Here is a 19266-nt window from a genome sequence, read left to right on the forward strand (position 1 = left end):
TTTTTTTTAACCGCTTAGTCATTGTAGGTCACATAAAACGTTTGACATGCCACGACATTTGAACAATGTCCTGATTAAGAGTACCTGAGCATTCACCTTACCGTGGCGGCTGTTGGCGTCATAGATCGATTCATAATGTTTGTAAATAAGACACCAGGGTACTTCTGGGTGGCAGAATGTGATTGACAACCAATCACTTGCGCTGACATCGATAACAAAAGCGTGTATAGGCTTAAACCGCCAGTTGCCAGATATATCGGCAGATGAATCGACTTGGGTGCAAATCGAGTCGATGTGGTAAATAATTGTACAGAAAAGATCGCAAGGTAGCAACGCTTTAATGTCTAAGTAATTTCATGCAAATTGTTTGGATAATACATGTTTTAATCCATAAATGAGTAAAATATTAAACATATAACCAATACTTCCCTTTTTATCTGAAACATTGAATAAGGATCAATTTAATGATGCTAGAGAGCTTATTAATACATTTTTGAAAAGGTCAGTACAGTAGTTCACAATTTGAGATGTATTATAAGGCTAGTCTTGGCACGAGTCAAAATGACGTTTGGACAGTTAGTACAAAATTCCACCAGGGAGCAGTATTTAACCAAACAAGAGAGGCGTTTGTTGCCGTTATTGATAAATGTATTCTCAAAAAATAAAAATGTTTGTTCTTGGAATATTGTATTAGGAATTTATTCTCCTAAAGATTTTTTTTAAATGTTGTATATTACCATAATATAACTTAATTCAGATAAATTATGTGTTTTCTTGCTATATTAGGCTATGTCTTTATACATGTAAAAATGTGTTTTTCCCAAGCAATATTATGACTTCTTTTTTTTTTATTATTATACAATATATTATTATTATTTATACGTTTTTTTCCCATTTTTTTTTGTAATATTAGAACCTTATTCTCATAAAATGCAATGTTAATGTTGTAAAAATGTTTTCCCCCTAATATTATTAAATTTTCTAAAATAAATAAATAAATATCACATTATTGCAACTATTGTAATATTACAGAGTGGCAATTGTGTGTGTGTGTGTGTGTGTGTGTGTGTGTGTGTGTGTGTGTGTGTGTGTGTGTGTGTGTGTGTGTGTGCGCGCGCGCACATTTGTTTTTGTTTTATGTCACCATGTGTTACCACTGTAGTTTGAGTTACAGTATATTCACACACAAGAACCCTCAAACGAAAAATGGCTGGCTGGATAGTGACTTTGATTTCCCATAAATTACAATACAGTATATTAGATTATAAGAGTGTTTGATTGGACGTAAAAAGGTAATAAAATTATGAGGGGAAAAAAATGACATTCAGAGAAAACATTTTACAAGAACAGAGTCTTGTGGGGTTTTTGTGTGTGAAATAAGTCATAACAATACAGGAATAAAGTCATAATTTTAATAATAATAACAATAACAATAATAATAACAACTGAATGTAAAATTTACCACAAGAACATAAACAGAACGGTCACATGAACTCTATTGTCATAATTTTAACCACACAACTAGAACATTTTTCTTTTTAAAATGATGTCAAATCCATTGGGAAAAAAAAGAAGTTTAAACTTCATTCAAATAAATTGAGATTTTTTTCTTGCTATATACTTTGTTCTTATAAAATATAAATCTCTTTGTTGAATGATCTCTCTCACCATTTTGTAAAATGTTTTATTACTATATATATATATATATATATCATAAAAATATACAATATTATGACTATAGGCAACATAAGATTCTGATGGTATGATAACAGTGAGCAAAAATATTGCTGTACAACAGTATTAAAATTACAGCACTGATTTGACCTTCACTGAAACATTTGGAACTGAATAAAAAACGAATTTTCCCCAAATTGAACACAACCTATTTTATTTCTAAACAAAATATTGACTATTTGTTACAGAAGAAACATGTACCATGTTATGTTTCATCACGGTATCTCGCATCTGACCAACCATCAATCCTCCATGAACCAGGAAATAACCAGCTCGACACTTTTGTCAGCAGTTTGACCTTGGCGGAGGTCTGCACTCTATTTGAGTTACATTTTAGTAATGCAGCCTTTTCACATTGTTAAATGAAGCAAATGTAATGACCCAATGTGGTTTATTCATGTCATGGTAAAAAAATGTGGTTGACATGCACTTCGTCATGTTGAGGCTTTTGTGTACGCACTAATAAAGAAGCAGATTGCTGTTGTCTTCGCTGATTTATCCTACACTTCTGTCCTCCACATCAGCGCCAGGCAAAAAGTTAATTAAAAGCCCGCCTCGTCACCTCATTCCCTCTCAGCAAATCACTCCTCGCCATTCATAACCTTTACGATTTCGCCACAGATGATGGCCGACGTGTCAGGAAGTCCACGGCTTGCTATAAAATCACAAAATCAATGTTGTATTTTGTAATCTTGCTTGAATTTGTTCATCCGTCTCCTTCTTAATTAGCGTGAATTAATTAGCAAGAGGACATCTCAGTTGATAGCACATGACCTCACCATTCTGAGGTTTGGGGTTTAAATCCCGCCTTCCCGTGTGGAGTTAGCATGTTCTCCGGGTACTCCAGCTTTCTTTAGCTTTATGTAGATTCTTACAAAAATGTAATGGGTTCTTTGCTACTTGGATTGAGTGCCAGTTAGCAAGCTGACTAAATAGCTAACTAGTGAGTTAGCTAGCTAGCTTAACTATTAACTTGTTAGCTAGCTCTGTCTAATGGGTACTTCCTTGATACACAGCAAATTTTCAAATATCAGTAATGTATTTCTCCTAACTCGCTAGGTAATGACAACAAACCATGAATGCAAAATCTGAACCGGACTCCACTAATTGTTGAGGTTCTGTGAAATTATTTGCAATAAAAGTTAGCAATTTGCTAGCTGCTAGCAATATTTGAATGTTACATCATCAATGCAATCATTTTGTTTCAACAAAAAGGTAATTTAATGAAATAGTGTGAGAGTCTTGGACGCACACTCCAGTCAATAGGAAGTATCTGTGCTTTGAAAACTTGGCGGAATGTCAAGTCATCAAGTTTTGTGACCGGAACATTTATAACTCAAGTCGTCAAGTTGTGCTCGCCACTCGACGCTTAGCTACGGATCACTAAAAGTCAATCCCTCATGCTCGTGCTGCTGATTCACCACATCCGGCACCGGCACTTTGTCAAGTGGCGACAGCACCATTCCGGTTCTCTACAAACACACACACGCACACACACACCATGACATAGATACAGACCCCCCCCCCCCCGCCCCCCGACTTACTGTACATGCTACTGTATCTAATAAATTAAAAAAAAGAAAATTGATGCAGTTTACCTTTACTGAAGAGTCCAGTGCGTATACGTAACAATACATACAATGTATATAATAAATCAATTAAATACATAAATAATCAACTAAATGTCTTTCTTTACATAAGTACTGACTGTATCCCAAAGATTGTCTTGAAAAGTGGAATTGTTTTCTTAATAAATAGTATACTATAAATTTTATCCAATAGATTTAAATAATAAAAGTCAATTATGTCTAAATAATCTACTAAATTCCATTGTTTCACCAAAACAAAAAATAATATTCGGTCAATATAATCCACTGTTAAATGGAACATGCTATTTTAATAGCAAATAATAAATGTCACTATTTCCCAGATACTGATTATTGCCCTTATTGTATTTGCAACATTTATTTTGTTTTTGACATGAAAAACATATTGCTGAGTAAGAAATCCGTAAGAAACATGAAATAATTATATTATAATAAAATAATGCTAAAATAAAATTCATTCAAAATTAAATCTAAAATCCATTCCAAATAATCAGCTGTTGAATGGGAAATGCAATTATTGATAAACAAAAAAGTATATATATATATTTAATTAATCTACAATATATACAGTATAATGAAAAAAAAAAGATCCCAGTCAATAGTCGATGCGTCTTAGTCAGTTTTAAGTGCTTCTCCAATGAGTCCGTGGAGGGCCATTAGGGGCGAAGGCCGAGTAAATGTCACCTTGAGTTGCGGCGGCATCGCCGCAGTGTCTCTCGGCTCTATTTACATCGTCGCTTACACACATAATTGCACCCGTGCCTCACAAAGTGTGTGTGACGTGTGACAGAAACACGCAACTTGGCTGTTGATGCTAAACTGGCCCTTATCCTGTTTGTAATGGAGTCAATTCAGAGATTCGGAACAAAGACCATTATGTACAGTTATGCCGTCTTGCTAATTATGGCAAATTGGCTTTTTGACGGCTTGTTTACAAATACAGTGATATTCGCTGTAAAACTCACCTATTTGTGTTTTTTGCTCTTTATTGAGAATGCTTTAAGATGCCAGAAGATGGCACCAAATTGATATTATCATGGCTACAAATTAGCTTGCTAGCAGTAACGACAAATCATGAAAACTATATCTGAACTAGACTCCACTGATTCACAAAAGTTTATCATCACAAAAAAAAAAAGGACGGAACTACATATTGGAACCATAGTATCCACATGACCAACTATCAGAGTAAATACCATCGCACTTCTTTTAACTTTGAGCAAATGAAAAATTATGATTAGAGTCTTTTCCACCGCTGGAACTTTTGGATAACTTTTCGATTTACTTACTCAATATTCTGAGAAAAAAACTTGCCAATTTGCCACTTCACATAGTGGTAGATTTGCGAGAAAACCCCCCCAATAACTTACGAGAAATACACGTAGCGAACTACTCGAATGTTTGTGCCAATACGTTTCGGTCGGGTTTCCAAATAAGGAGATAGCAGCCTAATTGCTTTAGCATAGATTAACCATATCATGTTAAGCATTGTGTACGGCCAAAGACGCCACACCCGGACGATCAAGCATTTAAGTTAATTTGTTAAAATGTATATTTACTTGTACATTTATGTTTCCAGAATTATTATTTACACATTCATTATTTTTATTATTTTTTTTGTACAAGTATCTAAGTTGATGTGTTGAATCTGCTGCTCTCCGTCATTCACTAGCATTTACCTAAAGTATGCTAGCATCTGATTGGTTAGTGTTAGTCAGCTGATAGGGGCTCAGAAAGTGTTGTCGCTCTAGCTGCGGTGAATGACGAGTAAAGTTTAAATTTCAGAATTAATCCGTCTCCATCCTGCCTTTTTATTTTATAAACAGTGTCCCATTAACCACCAAATGAATCATCATATGATTAGACTAGAGCAACGCGTGTATATCTCGTAAGTTTTTCTGCTACTTTATAAAGTGGCAAATTTGTGAGTTTTTTTTTTATCAGGACGCATCTTAGCATATTGCGCTATTTGAAACAGGCGGCAGTAATCAGCCAGCGGGGCAACTTGTCTCACTTGTGTCACTAATGAAAAGTCTCCGGAGAAGACAGATTAGCCAATTAATAGCCGCGTCGACGACGTGTCACTTAGGAAGACCGCCACGCGTCATATTATGCGCGTAGAAGAAGACGAATGCGCTGACTTGACACCGGGAAGACAAAGAAGAAGCATTAACGTGACCTCGCAAATTCAATCTATGGCCGAGGGGGGAGGAGCCTGTACATTACTCGTCATTCCCAGAAAAACAGGACATCATGCAATTATGACATGACGTTGAGAATAAAACTCATCAAAATCCGATTGTAGCCACTGAGATACGATTACATCCAGAGCTCTGCAGAACAGGAATCGTGGGTGACGTCAGTGCCGATCAGATTTAAGTATGACGGAGTGTGATTTAAACGGCAACCCTCCTGGGGGCTTGAAGAGGGTTGTCAGGGTTGCGCAGATCCAATCAATGCTTATTAGTGTTGGGCATGTAAATGAGCCGCCTGGATGTGCATTTTGCGGGGGTTGGAGATGGGAAGTGTCAGGTGCGGGATGGTGCACTAAAACAATGGGAATCAAATTACACAAATTGGAGAGCTGAATCTCATTTAGCATTTTTTTGTTTGGATGTCATGAGCAAATTTTCTCCATGAGAGAGAATGGAAATACGCCCCGCGTCGGACTCGAAACCAGACTACATTGTACCCATCTCTTTCTCAAAAGTCAAAATCAATTTTTTTTTTATCCAACTACATGAAGAAACCTGCTCTCCTTGTTTACTTTCCTGTCAAGCCACTTGTCTCCACAATCGTCAAGCAAGATCAAGCCTCTCAATCCTCAGGGGGTCTCTAGAGACCCTGGTTACAGACGGGGGTTTCTGATGGTGTATGACTGATAGCTCACATGTTGGTCCGGACCAACCGTTATAACGATGTCGGGGCTGAAATAATCAGCAAGCGCAAGCGGTGTTGCGGGGGAGGAAGTGTAACAGATTGGATGAGATGTCATAGAAATGGAAATGCAGTCATCCATCAATTTAGTGTAAGTGAATATCCCCATGCAGGTTTTGTTACTGCAGTGTCACATGTGACCAAGTACTGTATATTGATGGTCTCATGTCTGCCTTGCATACCGGACTAAAACATTGACTATTAAAGGAACTTTAAATTAACTCAAAATTAACGCACTCATTTTGACATCCCTAAATAATGCATATATTTGTGGAGACTAGGGTCAAGTTGTATTTTACAATTTTAAAAATGTGCAGAATTTCACAAGTTACTTCATGTTAAAGATTAGAAAGCTGCCACTGTTTTACAAATGCAATTATGCCATCTAGTGGCAGAAAAATGACCTAAACACAAATCTATATCGCACTAGTTTTTTACAGTACAGTACATCTTCTTAATTTAAACTCAATTTTATGAATTATTATGAAATTATTGTATCAATGACTAAAAGATGCAGCCATATTTTGATTTGTTTAACACCTCCCCCCCCCCATTTTTATGCTAAGAGTATGATTTTTTTTAAACATTTTATTATACCTTTAGAACAGATGTAAAATTTGTGATTTATCGTGAGTTAACTATTAAAATCATGCGATTAATTACGATTATATTTTTTATTTTAATCACCTAACACCGCTAACATTTACTTTTTATTTTTTTGAGTTCTGTTGAGTTCTTGGAGGTGGATTTGACAAGTCTGCAAGAGCGTGACTTGATCTCACCGTGCAAGATGTGGTCCCGGTGAGAGAGAGGTTAGCAAGCGGTCCACGCACAGGTAGAGCCAAATTGGATATGTCACTGCTCCCGACAATCCAGATGGTGAGCCGCTCCCCTTGAGAGCTTTATTTCTTCTTTCTTCTTGCCCGCTCCGCTGTGATCTCAGCCACTGGTGGAAAATGTTCATCACCCACACACTGCTTCGCAGCACAGTCGCCATATGTCTGCAACTTTCCTCATTCTGCTCTTCTTCCCTGTTCCCCACACTCGCAAACTCCCCTAAGGACCAGGTTAGCTTCCAAATAGAGAAGGCTGGTTATTTGCTCACTCACTAAAGGAGACTCTTAAATCATCCAAACGATCCTAGAAAATCTTAATAATCCTTTTTTAGCGTAACGTTTACACTAAGCGTAAGCGTGGATGTATATACACAGTAGTGTGCCGTGAGGGATCATCAAGTATACCATGAGAAATTTCACTCTCACTTAACTCATTCACTCCCAGACATTTTCACTGAAGCAAGGCCTACAGAATATTGTGTTCTATTGCTATAAAAGCATGGAACCTACCAAAAGAAAGATTCAAGTTTCTTCTTTCATCAGGAAAATAAGTATAGTTCTATTTGTTTCCATTTTGCAGCAATTATCATTAGAATATAGCTAAGTTTCATCATTATTTGCAAATCTGTTGAAAACAGTGGGGAAAAGAGCTTTTTGCAACATGGCCCTGGTTGAGCTCTAATACTCTGCTCGCCATTTTTGTAATAACTACAACCGTTTTCCGCAGTTGAGCTCTAATACTCTGCTCGCCATTTTTGTAATAACTACAACCGTTTTCCGCAGTTGAGAGGCTGCATAATAAATAAAAAATAAACATAAAAAAACTTATAAATACATCTTGGGGATACTTAGCTTAACATTTAAAATGGAAGGTATTTATACGTTTTGGGGAGTAAATGAGTTAAATAGTCTGAAATTGTTACATTACTTACTACAAAATAGTTTTCTCTGGGTACTACAACATGATTACAAGACAAATAGATAATGGATGATTGGAAAAATTTAGATAGCCTAATATCTCTTTTTCATATTAGGGAAAGTTAGCTAGCTTGGTTATGCTAGCCCTCTTTCGTCCAAACACTTAATGGCTGGCGTCCTTTTTCATGAGCTCATGCGCATGTGTGGACCAAGTTTTAGTTTTAAATGCTAATTCTACATAACTTCACCGAGACATTATGCTAGCTAGCTCAAGTTTCCAGGCAGTACCTCAATGGCCGTGTATGCGCTAGCTCACGTTGACACATCCGCGGCGTAGTCATAGACCAGCTTTGCCTTTAAATAACACAACATTGGTCCTCTTAGCTCATTATTGTAAGCACCCTCCTCCCATTGTCAGCCCAACCGCACCCCTTCTCCCCTCCAGCCATGTAAACTGTTTTGGCATTAGGGGAGCGATGCCCTCATTTACGGGACTCTTACAGCAGCCTCATGTTGCCTCCAGCCACAACAAAGTAAATAGACTGCGCTTTGAATGTGATTAGGGAGCCAGTTGACTTGGTTAAGTCGCATGAGCAACAACAGATCCCTCGGAACTCTGAGGCTCCATAAGATAACCTTCATCCGATTACACCGGCTGAGCAAAGTCCATTTATCTATTACACGCAGACTTATGAAAAATACATGATTTTTGCACGGGGAAAGCCAAGTTCATGTTTATGTTGACGCTTTTATTATGGTTTAAATCGTATTCACCGTCCTGATCTTTATGAAAGCATCATATAACACTACAATGGCTCTCTCCACCTGCCAAGGCTGAACATATTTTGTATGCTTCCTTCGTCATCTACACACCCTCCAAAATTATTGGAACAGTAAGAAATAAAAGACACAATTTTGATCTCTTGGCTGAATTTCATCTTTGGACACCAAACACAATTGTTTTCAGTCGACAGCAAAACTAAAGGAATCAGAGGCGAGTGCGGCTGTGTTGATGCTCTTGGGAGAGGAAGATTTGAAATTGTTCTTTAAAGTGGAAGAAAAATGTATTGTTTGAATTTTACTTAACTCATTTTGCTCCCAAAAATGTATAAAAATGTTATATTTTAAATATATGGTTTTTTTTTAATTTATTTTTTATTTTTTTATGCTAGACTCAAAAGGCTTTGATGCAGCCTCTGACCTGAAGAGGTCACATAAAGCAATGGTAGTTATGACAAAAATGGCCAGCAGGTGGCAGCAGAGTATAAAAGATCAACCAGGGCCATGTTGCAAAAAAGCTCTTTACCCCAGAATTTTCAACAGGTTTGTGAATAATGACGAAACTTAGCTATATTCTAATGCTAATTGCTGCAAAAAAGAAACAGATACAAATATACCGGTACTTTTTTTCCTGATGAAAGAAGAGAACTCTAACTTTTTTTTTTTTTGGTAGGTTCCATGTTTTTATAGCAATAGAACAATATTCTGTCGGCCTTGCAAAATCGGTTAAAATCCAGTAAAACAGTTGGGAGCAAAGGAGGTTGCTTCAGTGAAAATGGCTGGGAGTGAATGAGTTAAAGGGGAAGCTTGAAGTGAGGTGACATTCAAATATTGCTCAGTTTCTTTTTCATTTGCAATAACAGTCAGTTAATTAAACGCTCATGTGTGGGCGTGGCTAAGACAACAACAGAGAACAATCCATTTTGGATACATTAGACCTTCTTCCGTATCTGGCAGATAAGGCTCCATGGACCCGTGAACTCAATCCTTCAGGTATTTTCTGGTATCCACATATCTCAACTGAGAAATATACTGTTTTAGTAAGTAATGTTAGTATAGTGGACATTCACGAAAAAAGATCCAGCTGAAACTCGGGCGGAGCTTAACAAGACCGTAAAACATGAAATGAACTTTACGCGACTGTGCAAAGTTGTACGTGTGCCTAAGTACAATATATAAAAAGACTCACCTCCCAAGCACAATGATCCGTTACATCCAGAGACCTCTCCACTGCCTCACAGACATCTTAATTTGAAGAGACTCGCCTCTCAGGCACAAGCCAGCGTTCAGTGTGAGTTTATCGGTTTAATTTACAATCGAATGACAGTTAAGAACGTTACTTAAAAAATGCCTGTAAAGTTATTAAATCTTTATCGTGGTGACAGATAGGCCTAAATCATATTCCCATGATTTCCTATAGGTAAAAATAGTTGCAAACCATGAATCAATCAGATGAGCAATCGACAGGAACAGTCGATAATTTCGCATGAGGGCGAGGTTGCGAGGAGATGGAGCTCGTACAGCACTCCAGGTAATGAACTGTCTGTGTGATATATGTACGCCGGTGCCGGTGGTGATGATGTAGGGGTTCTAGCGGTGCAACACGGTAGTGCGATGGCAGCACTTCTGTGGTTTCACTTACTTGGAGCACGCATACTGGACAAGTTGAACGTCTGTCGGCATGGCAACGTTTCAAGCTACAGTGTGTACCTGAAGACTTGTCACTCGGGGGCCGCTAGCACAAAAACGAAACAGAGGTTAGTAGCTGGCGCGGTGGTGAGTGGTAAGAATATGTGACGCGCAGTTCTGAGATGGCAGTAGTCCCCCTTCAAAAAAACAAAACAAGAACAATGTTTAAAATAAAGCATACTGCATAAAGTACATGCACAAGGACTATTCTTAGCTGACATGGGGCAAAAGGCCACCAGCCAATCACAGGGAACATAACAAAGACGGACACTCACATTTAACAACTGGGAGTGAGAACAGAGCAAGAAAAGCATACCACTAGAACATCAGTGACACATAATAAATACAAGCCATATAAATAAAATAAAATGAAAAAGTACAATGTAAAATAAAAATGAAATCTAGCTTTCTTGCAACATTGTAAGGTACTTGAAATACAAGGTCAAAGTTTTAAATAATAGTAAAAAAATATTATTACTATTATGTACTATTGAAAATACATCTGTCCATTTTCTTAATTGGTAAAATAAATAAATACATAAAAGAATAATTTGAAGTAGAATTAAAAGAACAAAAAATTTCCAATAAAAATATTTTAAAAATATTAAATATTTAACACCCATATAAAATGTGATACAAACAAGTAGAATAAACTACAAATGAAAACAAATAAATCGAGTTGTGCTGTTAAAGTTAAAGTGTTAACTCATTGATTAATAATTAACGCAAAATAAATTAATTAATTGACGCATGTATTAACGCATATTAATTACACTATTAATTTTGACCGTAGATGATCCTTTAGCTTGACAACGGATGATTACGTTAAAGGTAGCCACAGGTTGTGTGTTGAGCAATAAACATAACTACATGCATTAAAGTAAAGCATTTAATAAATATGACATTCAGAGTACTTGTTCTATTCAAAATATTGGGGTAATCCCCCCCCCCCCCCCCATTTTTAATTATGCAAGTAATTAACTGGTTAAAAAAAGAGGAGGGTGAGTGCATGCAAGTGCATCAAAAAATGTGGAAGACATCCTCAGAAAGAATTAACACATAACAGGTGCTCTTCAAAGTTGCCTTTTTAATTTAAGTGATTAATCAGATTAAATTTTTTTATTGTTTGACAACTCTAAAACAGACATAAAAAAATAACCATAAATGATAAAAAATAATACAAAGAGGACCAAAAAAATCTAAATAAAATAGCTTTGTATATTTTCAATAATCTTAACACAATGCCACTGAGAAGAAAACCAGATCCTTCTCAGTTAAACGAGATCAGCATTTTCCAAACTTTTTCAGTTCAACAAACAACTTACTACAGAGTACCCAAAGTTATTAAAATAATAGATAAAAGTTTACAGCACTGTTTGTAGTTGGCCTACTGTACTTAGAGTTTTTACTGTTTTCAAGAAATTAAAATAAAGCTGAGATGAGGGAGTTTTTTTTTTTTAAAGAAATTGTGTTTTTATAAATAAAGGTTTTTTTGTTTTGTTTAGAAATAGTGTTTTTGTTAATAATAATAATACTAATAATATTAATAATAATAATAATAAAAAGTTGTTTAAAACATACTTTTGCAAGTCCATTTGTGTCCTTGACAACAGAGTGGAAGCCTGAAAGAAGTTTGACTTCGTAATCCCAAAAGAAATAGTGTCCACTTGTGTACATGACATGAGAGCTCCTGTCTAAAGAGAAACTGGGCAGGTCTCGGACGCTCACAAGCCGCCTGAAGAGCGGACACGTCGTCTGAGCGTCCCCCTGCTGGATGGACGGATGAGCGAACAACCATTCAAGTACACACCGCCAATCGTTACAATCACAATGTAGCCACTTGTGATACTTTTTTGGACGGATGATTTTGTTTACCGACAGGAGCTCCATGCTGGTTCCGTACCGGACTTGCCGGGTCGGAGCAGCGCTGCTTTGAGGCTTCCGCAGGCTCACTCGTCCCGCTGATGAGCACATGGTACCGGAAAAATGACGACTCCTCTCGCCGTTGTCGCTTGTGTGCTCACTTTAATACACGGTAAGACAGATTCAAATCAATAGAGCGTTATGTACAGGCTGCTGAAATGACATTATTATTATTAGCCAAAGAACTTGTACTGTTGAATTATTTACTATTGTCACAAGACTTTTGCGCAAAAATATTTCATGCAAATCTCAGCCTCTTAAAGTATGTTCTAATGCAGTGTTTCGACCACCAGTGAGCAAAGGCACATATTTTACACGAGGAAAAAAAAACACACACACACACAAAACACATCAAACTGTCGCTGGCATTGATAGATGACCTATTTTGTTGTTATAAGATACATGATTTGTTATAAGTTGATCATTTTCAGATCTAGGAGTGAAATTGGATAATTGTTCACGCACACCTGATGATCTCTCTACTATGATTTATGCAAAACGTACCACTTATTTCTAGAGCACTTCAAAAAAAATATTTGAAACAAATTACTGTACATGATAATGATCAAACACAATTAATAATAATAATAATAATAATGTGATTTTCTAATTAAAATAGACTTCTTTGTGTATCTTTGACTAAACTTTCGGAGTCTTTTTTTCGGGGGGGGGGGGGGGGGGGGGGCATCTGCTGTTCTTCCAGCGGCCAATTGGTGGTCTCAAGGTGAAGGTGTATATAGTTTTGTTCAGACTCCCCAGAGACTTTGTCATTTGACATACAGGAGGTCCAGAGTTTCATTCCTTCTCGTTTCGCAGTTTAACATGTTGTGTTGAATTGTTGATATAGTAGACGAGAGAGAGAGAAACAAGGTCGAAGTCGCAAATGAACAGTATGAGGTAGCTGGGATGGCGAAATTGTATAAAATTGTAATCTTGCAATGAGAGCGTGCATGACTTATAACTACGGCGCGAACAACTGATGGTTGACGTAAACAAACAGTCGCAGTTTTCTAACGGCCGTCAGTTCATCTGTTTTGTTGGCGAGTAACAAATGCGCAGATATTGTCCACCCAAAAATAGCATAACTAAAATTAGCGCAAACAGTTCAAACGAATAGCAAATGGCTTAAAAGGGTTAGCGGTCCAAATAAAGTAGAGCGTTAGCAGAGTTGTTGTTACGGGCGTACCTCAACATGGTATTATTAACCACGCCTGACCACACTTTCAATCAACACTTTTTCACATAAAAAAAAAATACGCCGGTGATACACACAGCGGGTCAAATTGCAAGTTCAGGCAGGGATGGCCTTTAGCCCTTGTTTGATTGTGACCCCCGAGGTCTTGACAACATGCCATCTGCTAATCGAAGCAGCGGGGGTAGCCATGGGGGGCGCACAGTCATGGTGGGCATCCCAGCCAGATCACAGAAGGCTCAGATGTGCTAGCATGCATGGCGCCGTTAGACAGACGGCGGTGTTTGGCCCGCTAATGACTTCCAGTGTGTCCCAACAACAACAAGAAAGCCATTACAAAGTTTGGAAGCGGAACAACATTGTGATCATTGGTGCGTCAAGTCGTATTTTCAATCCGAAAGGTCACAGTTGATGGCGTTCTCAAGTTCTCTATGGCAGCAAATCTACTTGAACAAGACTCTCCAATTACAGTTTGTTATTAAGTTAACTGATAGGAAATGGGCTTTATCTGTAAAGCACCTTCGGCCGTAACAGAAACACTTATTCAACTACTCATTTTTGCATAATAATCATGTAAATGAAAAGTAAACATTGGGGGTTCACTATTTCCACTCTGTTGCTAATATAATAATAGCTGTAACTCCTTGTGTACTCTCTGACAATGAGAAAGATTGATAGAGTTAGTTATGTTACAGTGGGGGAGGCGGTTCCGGCGGTGCGATTGCATTGTAGTCAATGGACTTCGCGTGGGGGGCGGGGGAGTGCCTGGCGGGGCGTTTGGGACGTTTCCGGCGAGCATTTAGCTACTTCGCTCATTTCGTCGGCGTTGGCTGAATTGAATTTTTGGCGCCATTGAATCAACGACAGCCAATCGGTGTCGAGATAGTCTATGTCACCAAATACGTCACACAGGAAACACAGGAAGCGGTTGTGTGCAGATTGTGTAGCATAGCGATGGAGGATAGCTTGATCGTCGTGGTTTGCAGGGACCCGGAGCTGTACGACATGGCGATCGACGTGTACCGAGACCGGGCCAAAAACGGGATTGCTTGGAGGAAGAAGCGTGGAGGTCGGCTTATCTGATGAGTTTGTTTGTTTAATTGTCAAAGTATGAAGCAAGCTAGCAATGCTACACTAAAGTTAAGACCACCTACCGAAGCGGAAATCCCTCCTCTTCCTCTGTTGCGGCATACGCGAGACCAGCGTTTCGGTTCGGTCTGAACGTAGCATTAATCATTAAAGCGAACTGTTTGTCCAGGCTGTGGTGGTGCCGACTCCGAGGAGCGCCTCATTAACTGGCTGCTAGGCGAGCACCGCTACAATCCACTCATCCGCCCGGCGGTCAACCTGACCGAGAGGGTGACAGTGAAGCTGCAAGTGTCTCTGGCACAGCTCATCAGCGTAGTACGTATTGGTTAAAGTAGTACAATTATGTGGAAACCGTTTATAATGTCATTCTCTGCTGTCATTTCTAGAATGAACGGGAGCAGATCATGACCACCAATGTCTGGCTAACACAGGTAAATATAATGAACGACCTTTAACTTGAATGCATCCGTGTCCAAGTGGAGCAAACTATTTCTACACACTATTATTCTTCACTCACAATGAACCCAACCCTCCTTATCCCGTTTAGCACTGGGTGGACTACAGGTTATCGTGGGACCCCGCCAAGTACGAAGGAATTGACAAGCTGCGTATCCCCTCCAGACACATCTGGTTGCCTGATGTCGTCCTCTATAACAAGTTAGTAGAACAAGAGTCATATTACATTAAAATTCATAGGTGTCGCATTAACAGAATACCTCAAGGATAAAAACCATGCCAAAGTTCTGACATAAGATTAGTCAATTCTTTGTCTTCCCATAGTGCTGACGGAACCTACGAAGTGACGGTCTTCACCAACGTCATTGTGCTCTCCAATGGCAGCATTAACTGGCTTCCCCCCGCCATCTACAAGAGCGCCTGCAAGATTGAGGTGAAGCATTTCCCCTTCGACATGCAAAACTGCACCCTCAAGTTCCGTTCGTGGACCTACGACCACACGGAGATTGACCTGATCTTGAAAACGGAAGTGGCCAGCATGGACGACTTCACACCCAGCGGCGAGTGGGACATCCTGGCGCTACCTGGCCGGCGGACGGTCAACCCACTCGATGCCACCTACGTGGACGTCACGTATGACTTCATCATCAAGAGGAAGCCGCTTTTCTACACAATCAACCTGATCATTCCGTGTGTGCTGATAACTTCTCTAGCCATCCTGGTCTTCTACCTGCCCTCGGACTGCGGCGAAAAGATGACCCTTTGCATTTCCGTCCTGTTGGCCCTCACCGTCTTCCTGCTCCTGATCTCCAAGATCGTCCCCCCGACCTCACTGGATGTGCCGCTGATCGGGAAGTACCTGATGTTCACTATGGTGCTGGTGACTTTCTCCATCATCACCAGCGTGTGTGTGCTCAACGTCCACCACCGCTCCCCCAGCACACACACCATGCCCCCCTGGGTCAAGGTCATCTTTCTGGTCAAACTGCCCACTCTGCTGTTCATGAGACGCCCTCACGATAACACTGCGCGTCTGAGGCTACGACAACAGCGATACCTCCGATCGGGGAGGACAATTCTGGGTTTGGGTTGCCCCGTCGCATCCAAAACTGGTTTTCCCAAGGCGTCTTCCTCCTTGTTGCCTTCAGACTCTGCCTTCTCCACACCAGGACATAAAAACACAACCCCTCCTCTGGGCTTTAGCCGCACCGATAAGAAGGGTGATTTGAAGTCCACGGATTGCGTTCCTGGTAGTTTTGCCCTGACGCAGGACCTCCATCTTAGAAGCAATTCACACTTGGCTACCGACGTCCAAGAGGCGGTGAACGGGGTGCGCTTTGTCGCGGAGCACATGATGGTGGATGATGACGATCAAAGTGTACGTATAATGCTTTTAGTGATTGCGTTTCTCGGGGTTTGAAATAGCAACCGTTCTCAGCTTCAGTACTGGGTAGCTGGTATGCTTGTGGAGGGTGAAGCAACAGAAAATACACATCTGACAGAGTCTACCAATACGAACCATAGCGTGGCCTAATGTAGCGTGACCTAACTTAGTGCATCATAGCGTGACCTAACTTAGTGCATCGTAGCGTGACGTAATATAGTGTCGGGTAACTAGCATGGTGCAATGAATCACAGCAAATGATAGTTGGTGTTGTTAGATATTATGACTCTGTTTTCGCCATCGCTCATGGAAAAGTACCCAGAGAGTATGTTTTGTCTACAAATGAAAGAGAGGCGGTCGGTTTTAACTATAAGAAGCCATTTAACACGCGGAAGAGGCACATTCGGCGCTCTGAATTCCACCTGTTAAGTGATGAATTGGAGCATGTCATGATGTCCAGAGATCTCTGTTAGATTAAAATCATTTTTGCAAAGGTGTTTTTTCTTACATTAAATCTGTCTTCAAGTTTTGGAACACGCAAAGAAGACAAATATTTTTTATTCCTCTTCAGTGTAAACATCCAAAATTGTTCTCAAATTTTCAGACTCTCATGTCTTAAATACATGTATCGCTATGACTCTTTATCTTTAGTCGGGCCTTTACTATACCTTACGTTAAGCTGCTAGCCGCTAGCATCCTCCATTAGCATCAGCAAGTTGGATGTTTCTCTGCCAAGCTTACCTCCCTGCTTTCTCCGGTGTCAATCCAACAAGGAACCTGTAGAATCTTCAAGCATGCTGATGTTCGCTATCAGCCGGTGGCCAACACTAGCAACACTTCCGCTAACATGGCACTTAGAAGGAACACAGCATTTGTGAGGCATTTTCGGTAGTTACTTTTAGAGCACAAAAATATGTGAAGAGGCGTGATAGGTGAGTTTTTAAGTGAATCGTTGAAATAGAAGTATAAGGGTGGATTGTGTATCATTTCAAGGTACACAATCCAGCAGTGGAAACTCCAATCTTATCAGAATCCACAGTGTGGCTAACGACACTAAACCAGCAAATCAAAAGCGGACATTGGGTGATTCATCATTGACGAATCAATAGGACAGGGGGGGTCGAACCTGTGAGGAACAAGCGCTTCCAAAAACAACCAAGGATAGGATTGAAAATAGGGTGGAAGGGTCAATAGCGGGGAAGCTTTATGGAGATCATAAAACTGTGATGATCCGGTCTCTATGATATACCACATCTTCTTATTAGACCACCGGTTTGAGATCCAACTCACAATTTGTCATTAACCCCTCACCCCTTAGTTGGATTCCTGTTTGTGCTTGCAGGTGATAGAAGATTGGAAGTACGTGGCCATGGTGGTGGATCGCATGTTCCTGTGGATCTTCGTCATTGTATGTGTGGTGGGCACCCTGGGCCTGTTCCTCCAGCCCCTCTTCCAGAGTCAAGTGCCTCACCAAGACCAGAAGCCCACCTCTGAGATGCCTCGCATTTGATCAGTGCGAGTTTTTAGCATCTAATTTGGGGAAGGCGGCTTTGCAAATTTGCAGAACATCAGGGATTAAGTGATAAATGTGATCTTCTTTTTTTCCGTCTTTTTTTCCCTATTACACTGCAAAAGAAGGCGCAGTCTCAATGAGGGGTGTTAAGAGAAGATGACGAATACAGTGGTGCCTTGATTTGCGAGTTTTTAATACATTCCATGATCCAACTCGTAAATCAAAACACACGTATGCCAAATTATTTTTCTCCATTTAAATGAATGGAAATGACATTAATCCGTTCCAGACCCACGTTATGCTGTATCTGGTGTTTGCACCTTGGCCACCGGGGGCAGTATAATACAGCCAGAGACACAAAAGAAGTTTCCATGACTGACTCAAGGCTTTAAGGGCTGACTTAAAGGAAATTGAATGTTTCCTTAGCATTATTAAAGTGCCAGTCTACAGAGGTTCAATTTTTTTTTAATCAAAGACAAAGCATGTGTTATTAATACAGAACATTTAAATAACAAGACAAAAATTTGTCTTACCAATGACCCATAGCAGCGCTGTATGCTATCTACCTACTGTTTATATCGATGAGCCAATCTGTGGTCATTATGGAGAGGCCTTCTGTCTCACGCTGCTTCAAAACAAAACAAAAAAAGTGAAATTTCTGGACAGGCGCCAACTGATTTAGGCTTAAATGAGTCCCTGTCTTGTTGACAGGAGTGATCATTTAGTTTAGTTATAACGCTTGAAAAAGAAGATTTAATATTGCTTTTTTCATCTAACTGATAATGAGTATTTGTCACACAAAGTGTGAATGGTTGCCACTATGTGTCAGTCCTGTGCTCAATTAAGGCTAACTGGGGTTGTGACGCTCAACAGGAGTTTAGAAAATCAAGTGATATATTACAATGTGAGGTCGTGTACAAAATGGTGTCCCTGCGAGTTGGATTAAATGTATGAAATTGTAAATAAAGTCTTAATATATGCTGTATTGTTTTGCATTTTCACTTAATAGATGCTACGGATTAATTTATTGCGCACTTAAACTCTGTCGCTAACCAAAACAGCAGCACCTGCTGATTATTCTGCAGGCTATGTATTATTATTTATTTGGATGCTAATTTGTCATTTAATTTGATTTACTATGACTATAAAACATTGTGATTTGATATTATAAAAAAACATGTTTATAAAAATAAAGGCCTTACCTTTTG

The 19266-nt window shown here is 39.3% G+C and overlaps 1 protein-coding gene across 1 annotated transcript; it reads left to right on the forward strand.

The window, feature by feature from the left end:
• Positions 1-12378: 12378 nt before the first annotated feature.
• On the forward strand, positions 12379-19140 carry chrnb4 (cholinergic receptor, nicotinic, beta 4 (neuronal)). Its single transcript, XM_077563371.1, has 6 exons — positions 12379-12536; positions 14875-15020; positions 15092-15136; positions 15253-15362; positions 15486-16539; positions 17888-19140. Exons 1-6 carry the CDS (start codon positions 12488-12490, stop codon positions 18053-18055), a joined length of 1572 nt encoding a protein of 523 aa, XP_077419497.1. The 5' UTR covers positions 12379-12487; the 3' UTR covers positions 18056-19140.
• The last annotated feature ends 126 nt before the right edge of the window (positions 19141-19266 follow it).

This window comes from Vanacampus margaritifer, chromosome 4, assembly GCF_051991255.1.
Source record: "Vanacampus margaritifer isolate UIUO_Vmar chromosome 4, RoL_Vmar_1.0, whole genome shotgun sequence".
NCBI classification, from domain to species: Eukaryota; Metazoa; Chordata; class Actinopteri; order Syngnathiformes; family Syngnathidae; genus Vanacampus; species Vanacampus margaritifer.

Bases quoted from the DNA above. Each gene is read 5' to 3' on its own strand.
- chrnb4 (XM_077563371.1), top strand. From the start codon at position 12,488: ATGACGACTCCTCTCGCCGTTGTCGCTTGTGTGCTCACTTTAATACAC. The intron at 12,537-14,874 runs GTAAGACAGATT...CTGTTTGTCCAG, and splicing joins TGTGCTCACTTTAATACACG to GCTGTGGTGGTGCCGACTCC. The intron at 15,021-15,091 runs GTACGTATTGGT...TGTCATTTCTAG, and splicing joins TGGCACAGCTCATCAGCGTA to AATGAACGGGAGCAGATCAT.